At 64.6% G+C, this 7,869-nt stretch overlaps 3 protein-coding genes across 5 annotated transcripts; 1 reads left to right on the top strand and 2 right to left on the bottom strand.

Moving 5' to 3' along the window:
* Positions 1–334: 334 nt before the first annotated feature.
* LOC108507782 (folate receptor gamma-like) lies at positions 335–2,340 on the bottom strand. 2 transcript variants are annotated; one of them, XM_017836040.1, is made up of 5 exons: positions 1,970–2,340; positions 1,678–1,831; positions 1,302–1,490; positions 1,093–1,228; positions 335–740 (listed from the first exon to the last, which is right to left on the bottom strand). In XM_017836040.1, exons 1-5 carry the CDS (start codon positions 2,044–2,046, stop codon positions 466–468), a joined length of 831 nt encoding a protein of 276 aa, XP_017691529.1. In that variant the 5' UTR covers positions 2,047–2,340; the 3' UTR covers positions 335–465. The 2 variants fall into 2 exon arrangements, with proteins under 2 accessions (XP_017691529.1, XP_017691530.1); XM_017836041.1 differs by having other exon boundaries at positions 1,678–1,828; positions 1,970–2,339.
* Positions 2,341–3,549: 1,209 nt separating this feature from the next.
* On the top strand, positions 3,550–5,205 carry ANAPC15 (anaphase promoting complex subunit 15). Its single transcript, XM_017836042.1, has 4 exons — positions 3,550–3,728; positions 4,517–4,576; positions 4,648–4,785; positions 4,944–5,205. Exons 1-4 carry the CDS (start codon positions 3,609–3,611, stop codon positions 4,989–4,991), a joined length of 366 nt encoding a protein of 121 aa, XP_017691531.1. The 5' UTR covers positions 3,550–3,608; the 3' UTR covers positions 4,992–5,205.
* Positions 5,206–5,476: 271 nt separating this feature from the next.
* LOC108507763 (transmembrane O-methyltransferase) lies at positions 5,477–7,778 on the bottom strand. 2 transcript variants are annotated; one of them, XM_017835987.1, is made up of 4 exons: positions 7,058–7,778; positions 6,364–6,640; positions 6,002–6,198; positions 5,477–5,803 (listed from the first exon to the last, which is right to left on the bottom strand). In XM_017835987.1, exons 2-4 carry the CDS (start codon positions 6,623–6,625, stop codon positions 5,483–5,485), a joined length of 780 nt encoding a protein of 259 aa, XP_017691476.1. In that variant the 5' UTR covers positions 6,626–6,640; positions 7,058–7,778; the 3' UTR covers positions 5,477–5,482. The 2 variants fall into 2 exon arrangements, with proteins under 2 accessions (XP_017691476.1, XP_017691477.1); XM_017835988.1 differs by lacking the exon at positions 7,058–7,778 and having other exon boundaries at positions 6,364–6,868.
* Between the last annotated feature and the right edge of the window lie 91 nt (positions 7,779–7,869).

Here is a 7,869-nt window from a genome sequence, read left to right as displayed (position 1 = left end):
AGGATGTCCTCCCCCTTCTCCTCATCATTTCCCCAATCCTACCCTGCGCACCCTGGGGTGCCAGTGACCCCCACAGCTGTGGCAGATGCTGAGACACATTCAGCAATCCCATCCCCCTGGGCCTCAGTGGCAGGGAGCCCTGTGCCCCCTGCTTTGCCAGGCACAGTGGTTTCGGGGGGCAATGCCAGGCTGCCAGGTGGGTTGTTACAGATAAATGAGGGTGATGCCTCGCTTTGTCCCCCAAGAGAAGCAGGATCAGATGCCCTGAGTCCCCCAACCATCCTACTGCCTCCCACCGATGGACCCCTCAGCCCCACAGCACCCCAACACCAAGCAGGGCAGGAGTATTTATTCACCATCCACATGCCTGTGGGGACACAGCTTGGGGAGATCCCATGGGGGGCACAGGACAGCTTGGCAGCCCCCCTGACCACCCACTGCCCACTCCTGCCTGCAGCCTCCTGCTCAGAGCAGGGCCAGGAGTGCGGGGGGCAGCAGGGCCAGCAGGACAGGGAGTGGGGGGCTTGGGGGAGCGTTGCCACGGGCGTAATACTGGGCGACAGCGACATTGGGGTTCTCCTGTGCGGGGTCAAACCACATCTGGATGCAGCGTCCGCTGCCACGGTGGTGGGATGTGTAGCGGTAGGAGCCGGACCAGATCTGCTCGCAGAGCGCAGCCGCCGTGGGGAACACGAACTTGAACTTCTGGCACATGGCGCCCTGGGGACACTGGTTGGTGCCTGGGGTGGTCAGGGGGTGAAGTGGGTCAAGGGCTTTGGGAAGGGGGAGTGGGTCATTCCCTTGTGCGTGGTATTGGGGTCCAGATGGGTCCCACTGGCTTTGCTAGGGGAGGGGGCATTGACCTCAGGGTGGCACAGGGGCCACCACCCCATCACCCTGCACCCCGTGAGGACCCTCACCCCCCCGACCCACTCACAGGCACAGGGACCCTCACCAGGCTGCCAGCAACCCCCATAACCCCTGCCCCTTGGGGATCCTCACCCCCAGACCCACTCACAGCCACCAGGAATGAGGGACCCACAGCGGGGTCCAGCTGCTATGATGGGTGGGTCCCTCGCGCCCCCCACTCACCTGAGGTCCAGTTCCAGCCCTTGTGCCAGTTGACCTTGCAGGTGACAGCATCCTGGCAATCCTCCCACCACTGCTCACAGTCCTCCTGGCACAGCGGCACGTCCCGGATCCGCTCCTTCCGCCAGGTGTTGTCTGCCTGCAGGGCCCCCAGTTCACCCCAGTTCACCCTGAGGGTCCCGTCGAGTGGGTGAGGGGGGGTCTGCACTCACCTGGTCGATCCATGGCCCCAGGTTGGGGGAACACTCGTACAGACACGTGTCCTGGATGAAGTGGCGCTTGCACTTCTGCGGCATGGCCCCGCAGTGGTCCCAGTTGAAGTTGTACAGGTAGGACTGGTCCTCGTGGGCTTCCTGACTGGTGTTGGCAGTGCAGCAGGCATTATCCTTCCAGAGGACACACTGCACCAGGGCGGCCAGGGCTCAGCTGGGACCCACCAGGGCTCAGCTTGGACCCACTGGGGGTCCAGGGAAATCACCAGCGCCCACAGGGAGGTGACACTGGCTGATGGAGCCCATGTCGGTCCATCCTGGTGACCCCACAGCAAGTGGCACCGGTGGGTGCTGCAGCAGTGGGTAAGGACCGTACCTGCCCGTAGAGCTGCCCCTCAGGGCCAGGCTTCTCTTTGTGGTGCTTGGCGCTCATGCAGGTGTTAAGCAGCGAGTCCCGTGTCACCGTCCCGGCGGTGGCAGCTGGCCAAGCCACCAGCACCAGCAGTGCCAACGTCACCGCCATCGCTCTGCTGGGGCGGCGGGGGGGTGAGGACGGCAGAGCCGAGGCACACAGTGACAGCGGGGACAAAGTCCCACACCGCGCACACGGGAGCGTGGCAGCACGTGGGCACGGCCCGGGACCACCGACGGGGGGCTGGGGATCTTACCTGGGGGGCACCGGGAGCCAGGGCTCTTCTCTGAGGGGGTGCTGGGCTTCAGGTGCCATGGGGTGAGCGCAGCTCATCTCAAAGGTCGTGGCGCGGCACAACCCTTGGCCACTGGTCACGGGAGGTGGGGACACGGCAGGCTCGGCAGCGCTCTGGGCGCAGAGGAGACGGGGCACCGCACCCCGACACCCTGCTGTGTCCTGGGCTGACCCTCACGCCCATCCCGGCCCCCCCAAGCCCTGCGTGGAGCCAGGATTTGTCCTGCTGGCGCCAGGCTGGGGCCAGCGCCAGCCAAAATCTACCCGTGGCTGTTTTTCCGTCCCTCCCGTGGGAGGCGGCTTCATACCCTGACACCAGCTCGAGGGGCAGGACCTAGCCCCTGACACCGCACGGTCCCCGTGACTGCCCTGGGGGGTAAGAGATGGTCCCCGGGGGGGACAGGTACTCCTGTGGGGTCACAGATGACCTCAGGGTGGGGGCAGGTACCCCTCACTGACACCAGAGATACTCCCGATGGCCCTGGGGGATGTGGGCGGGTAGATACCCTGGGGGGGCGGTCATCCGTGGCTCGGAGGGGACAGAAACCCTCTAGTGTCAGATATGCCCTGGGGCGGCAGATACCCCAGAAGGGGCAGATACCTCCAGGTTCATACATGATGGGGAGGCCAGACATGTCCCTGGGGTCCCAGATGCCCTGGGTAGAGGGGCAGATACTCCTGCGTGGGTGTCAGGTACCCCGTGGGGGTCATGGATCCCACCCGCGGGTAACAGTTGTCCCCAGAGAAACAGATACCCCATGAGGATCACAAATATGCCCCCACTGGGGTCACCCCCAGCCGTGGGGGTCACATACCCACTATTAGTCACAGATACCCCAAGGGGGGCACAGGTACCCCCGTCCATGGGTAACACATGCCCTGGGGGGGGGGCAGATGCCCCGTGGGGATCACAGATACCCCATAGGGATCACACATGCCCCATAGGGGTCACAGGTACCCCATGGGGCTCACAGATTCCCCTTGAGTCACAAATACCTGTGGGGGTCACAGATACCCCTCTGGGGTCACAGATGCCCCCAGGGGTGTAACATATCCCCGGGGGGGGTGGGTCATGGATACCCCCAGGGGGTCACAGTTTCCCCCGGGGGTGTCACATATACGGGGGATGGGGGGTGTCACAGATGCCCCATTGGGGTCATAGATACCCCTGTGTGCTGTTACATATCTCCGGAGGGGCCACGGATGCCCCCGTGGGGGTCACATATCCCCGGGGGTGGTCACATATCCCCTTGTTGGGGTCACATATCCCCTGGTTGGTCACATATCCCCCTGTTGGGGTCCCCGTTGGGGTCACGGACGCCCCGGGGGGGGGTCACATATCCCCCCAGAGGTGTCACATATCCCCCCATCGGGGTCCCATGTCCCCCGTTGGAGTCACGGGTGCCCCGGGCCCGCTCGCGCGGAGGGCGGAGCCCCCGCCTGTCAATCATATCTGGCCCCGCCCCAGCCACCGTTCGTGCCGCGCGTTGTGGGTGTGGCCTCCTCGGACACCCCCCCACACACACACACCGCGCATGCGCTGCGGCCGGTTCCGGTGCGGCGCTTCCGGGTCGGGCCGGCGCGGCCGCGGAGCCCCCGCCATGGCCACTCTGTTCCCGTCGCTCCTGCCGCGCCTCACCGAGCCCCTCTGGTTCAACCTCGACCGCCCCTGCGTGGACGAGACCGAGCTGCAGCAGCAGGAGCAGCAGCACCAGGCCTGGGTGGGCACCAGGTGTGGGGAGCGGGGAGCGGGTTTGGGCCTGGGGGTCCGGGGAAGCGCCCCCCGAGCGGGCACGTCCGCGGGCCATCGCGGGTGTCCCGGGGCACGGGGCTAATGAACAGGCTGGTGCCGAACCGGGGCAACTGTAGAGCCCCCGTTATTTAACGGATCGTCTCCCGGGAGAGGCGAAGGTCTATCTCTGACCCCGGTAACTCACAACGCCCGCGCCGTGAGCGCGGTTCGGTGCGGCGGCGTCCCTCAGTGTGGGGGGGAAGACATCTGCTTGATTAAAGTTTTTAAAAAAGCAATTTCTCGGTGATTAAGTTATTATCATTAAGTAAAACAGCTTCAGTCAATTAAAACCCCAGCACCTGGGAGAGGTTCCCAGTCCCTCTGGGTGGGAGGTCCTGCACATTTTAATTGAGCTTTAATTATCTGCTGCGGGTGTGTTAGTCTGGCTGAGCAGATACCTCGAATTTGGTTTTTTTTTCTTTGATAAAAAAATAGATAAACTTAGTGTTTGAGCTTCTCATGCCACACGTGGGGACACCCCCAGTCCCCTCACTCCCAGGGTGTCCTTGCTAGGGAGTGCAGGCAGCTGCCTGCAGCCACTGTTTACTCGGCTGGGCACAGGCAGGGGGATCCCAGTGGGGGGAACAGGGCTCCTCGGGCAGCTGCCAGCTGGGAATAGCCGTGGTCAGGGAGCAGCGTGAGCCGGCAGCCGAGCGGGGAGTGCGCGGGGTGTCCCAGAGCTGCCGGGGTGCTCACCCGCCTCTCTGCCCTCCCCAGCTCCAGAGCATTGCCGAGAAGGACAACAACCTGGTGCCCATAGGAAAGCCAGCGTCCGAGGTGGGTGTGTGGGCAGGGAACTGGGGGGGTGCCGGGGGGCTGGCGGGGCCCTGGAGCTGTCGTGTCCACAGCACTACGACGAGGAGGAGGAGGAGGATGATGAAGATGATGAAGACAGCGAAGAGGACTCTGAAGATGACGAGGACATGCAGGATATGGATGAGATGAACGATTATAACGAGTCTCCTGATGACGGGGAGATCAATGAGGTAAATAGCGGGGCTGGGGGCCCCACTGCAACCCCAGAGTAGGGGATATGCAGCATGTAGGAGCCTGAGCTGAACCTCAGAGGAGTTTCTCCTCTCCTCCACCCCCCTCTCCTGGGTCCCTGCTCTGGTGGGGGATCTCGAACCTCTCTCTTTCCCAGGTGGACATGGAGGGGGCAGAGCAGGATCAGGACCAGTGGATGATCTGATTCTGCCATGACCACACCAAACTGGAGCTGGGGAGAGCCCTTGCCCCCCGTGGCTCTGGGGGGCAGGTCAGTGAAGCTCCTCCTGCCATGGGTGCTGTGTGGGGGCCTTGGAGCGGAGCCCCCCTGGGGGAGCCAGAGGGGCAGCTGTCACCCAGCACATTGGGGCTGACACGGCTTTTCTAATAAACTCAGTTTACAAGAAAACAACCCCAAATCTGGTGTCTGAGGCCACCAGGGCAGGCAGGGGCAGCCATGGGGGTGCCACGTGGGCAAGTGCAGGGCTGCTCCCCACCATGCTTCCTCGGGCCCTCTGGCAGAGCTCCCTGCAGGGACACGGGGAAGCAGCGTGGGCAGGAGCCGCTCGGGGAGCGAGTTTCCCCCAGCACCCCCCCACAGACCACAGCAGCCAGCACATTTCCTGCAGAGCCCGTGTTGCAGCCAGCGTTGCAGTCGGTGCCCGTGGCAGCGCGGGGCGGGAGCTCGTGGCCTGGTCAGCGGGCGCCGGTGTAGCGGAGCTCGGCCACGCCGTCGGGGATGGCGCGGAAGTACTCCAGGCTGGCCCGGTGCACCTTGCAGCGGTACCTGCCACAGGTCTTGGCGTACTGCAGGAAGTGGGGCGCCCCAGGGAAGAGGACGTTGTCGGCCAGGATGGTGGCCCCCTCAGCCAGCAGCTGGTGGCTCTCCAGCAGCCGCAGGTCCCGCAGGTAGCAGCGCTTCCAGTGATCCATGAAGACGAAGTCGGCCTTCATCAGGCCATGCTTCTCCCGCAGTTGGGGGATCACCTCCTCCGAGGGGCCCACGATCAGCTCCACCTGCGCCACAGCACTCTCAGCCCCTGGGGTGGTGTGTCCGGGTGCCCACCCGCCACCCTGCTTCACAGAGTGATGAGGGGTCCATGTGGGAAAGAATCCTTCTCTTCCCACAGATACCTCCCAGCAGGTGCCACGGTCCCTGCCCGTCTCCCCCCAGTATCAGGCGCAGAGCCTTTGCCCCAGTGCCCGGGCGCTCACCGTGTGCTCGTCGAAGCCGGCCAGGCGGATGACCTTCTCGGCCACGGCGGCGTGCTGAGGGTTCCCCTCCACGGTGTAGAGACGGGCGCCCGGGGGCAGCCCCTGTGCCAGCAGCACGGTGCCGTACCCGCAGTAGGTGCCCAGCTCCAGCACCCACAGTGGTGCCCGCTCCAGCAGCAGCCGCTCCACGATCCGCCCTGACACGGTACGTGTCTGTCAGCACCCGTACCAACAACTGCAGCCGTGCCAGCGGGGCCGTGACCGCACCAGCACCATCACGGCCGTAGCAATGGTGCCGTGGCTGTGCCAGTGGTGCTGTGGCCATGCCTGGTGCGGCCTGCGTGGGCGAGGGTGGCACTCACCTTTGGCAGGCCCCACACAGCTGAGGTGCTCGCAGTGGTAGCACCACTGGTCGAAGGTCTGCAGGATGTGGTGGGGGTCCCCGGGGATGGCGTGGGCCAGCAGGTACTGGAAGGCGCGCTGTTCCCGCGTGGTGCCGGTGAGCCGGTCCCGCAGCCAGGCCACCAGCACGGCCCGGTACAGCAGCACCAGGTAGTGCCGGTACCGGATCAGCAGGGTGACGAGGAAGGGGAGGAAGGCCAGTGCGATCGCGGGAGACACCATCACAGGGGAGCGAGGCTGGGGAAAGAGCCCCCACCCGGGGGATGTGGGAGTGGGGGTCCTCCCAGGGTGCAGCCCCACAGCTCCCACTCATGCTACAAGTTGGCTGTGCTCTGCACACCCTGCAGACGTCTCTGCCTGGGCTCTGGTGCTGCTGGGCCTGCGGGGCTGAGTCACCCTGGGATGCTCTGGGGGTCCCTGTGCCAGGTCTGAGGGGTGTTGGGGTCCCAATATTGGAGTCTGCAGGACTGGTGTTGTGGGCGGCGTTGGGCTGCTCTAAGGGGCACTGTACAACACAGCCCCTCGTACCCCTCCTTGGCCCAGCTTTGCTGCCCTCACCCCCCATATTCTGCCCCACAGCCCGCTCCCCACACCCTGAGCTGTTGGGGGTCCCCAGACACAGCAAGAGGACAGGGCCATGGGGGTGGCACCTACCTGTCCCCACACTCCAGGTAGGCAGAGGCAGGCACTCCTGTGTGGGGCCCTGCTGCCACTCAATTATTGATGGTGTCACCTTAGCTGCAGCCACCACTGGCTCGGGTTACCAGCTCATTGGGGCCAGGGCCGGGCTGGGGCTGTGGGGCTGCAGGAGCAAGCTTGGGCCTGGGATGCTGATACAGTGTCAGCTGGGGTCCTGACACTCTTGTCTGGGGTGCCAGTACTGGGGTTGGGGTCCCCAAACTGGGGGCTGTGGCCCCAGTACTGGCATGCTGATACTGGCAGTTGTAGTCCTGATACGGGAGCTGGAGTCCTGTCACTGGGTCTGGGGCCTGATACTGAAGCTGGGGGGCCCCAACACTGGGGTTGGGATCCTGAAACTGGAGCTGAGGTTCTGAGACTGGGGCTGGGAGCACAGGGAGCAGCATAATCAGTGGAAGCACCGTGGCATTGGGAACACGGGTGTACTAGGAGCATGGGAACACTGGGAGCACGGGGGCACTGGGAACACTAGGAACAGCGGCAACGGGGGCACTGAGAACACTGGGAACACTGGGACCATGGGAACACTGGGAACATAGGGGCATAGGGAACAGTGGAAGCACTGAGGACACTGGGAACACTAGGATCAGCGGGAGCACTGGGAGCGCTAACGACAGCGGCAACACGGGGGCACTGAGAACACCGGGAACGCAGGGAACGCTCGGAGCACCGGGAGCACCGGAAGCGACCGGGGGGGGGGGCACTGGCAGGCCGGGGGGAGAGGGAAACCAGGGGACCACGGGCACCGCGGCAGGCAAGGGGGGGGG

Source organism: Lepidothrix coronata, unplaced genomic scaffold (assembly GCF_001604755.1).
Source record: "Lepidothrix coronata isolate B3197 unplaced genomic scaffold, Lepidothrix_coronata-1.0 Scaffold268, whole genome shotgun sequence".
In the NCBI taxonomy this organism is placed as follows: domain Eukaryota; kingdom Metazoa; phylum Chordata; class Aves; order Passeriformes; family Pipridae; genus Lepidothrix; species Lepidothrix coronata.
This window is presented reverse-complemented; position numbering and strand designations above follow the sequence as displayed.

What these genes read in the sequence shown, in the direction of transcription:
- LOC108507782 (XM_017836040.1), bottom strand. Translation starts at nt 2,046, where the DNA reads ATGAGCTGCGCTCACCCCATGGCACCTGAAGCCCAGCACCCCCTCAGA. An exon ending in TGGCTCCCGGTGCCCCCCAG is followed by an intron (nt 1,832 to 1,969) that starts GTAAGATCCCCA and finishes CCGCCGCCCCAG; the next exon opens with CAGAGCGATGGCGGTGACGT. An exon ending in GGGCTGGAACTGGACCTCAG is followed by an intron (nt 741 to 1,092) that starts GTGAGTGGGGGG and finishes TGACCACCCCAG; the next exon opens with GCACCAACCAGTGTCCCCAG.
- ANAPC15 (XM_017836042.1), top strand. Translation starts at nt 3,609, where the DNA reads ATGGCCACTCTGTTCCCGTCGCTCCTGCCGCGCCTCACCGAGCCCCTC. An exon ending in AGCAGCAGCACCAGGCCTGG is followed by an intron (nt 3,729 to 4,516) that starts GTGGGCACCAGG and finishes TGCCCTCCCCAG; the next exon opens with CTCCAGAGCATTGCCGAGAA. An exon ending in ATGACGGGGAGATCAATGAG is followed by an intron (nt 4,786 to 4,943) that starts GTAAATAGCGGG and finishes TCTCTTTCCCAG; the next exon opens with GTGGACATGGAGGGGGCAGA.
- LOC108507763 (XM_017835987.1), bottom strand. Translation starts at nt 6,625, where the DNA reads ATGGTGTCTCCCGCGATCGCACTGGCCTTCCTCCCCTTCCTCGTCACC. An exon ending in CTGTGTGGGGCCTGCCAAAG is followed by an intron (nt 6,199 to 6,363) that starts GTGAGTGCCACC and finishes GTACCGTGTCAG; the next exon opens with GGCGGATCGTGGAGCGGCTG. An exon ending in CCGGCTTCGACGAGCACACG is followed by an intron (nt 5,804 to 6,001) that starts GTGAGCGCCCGG and finishes GCTGTGGCGCAG; the next exon opens with GTGGAGCTGATCGTGGGCCC.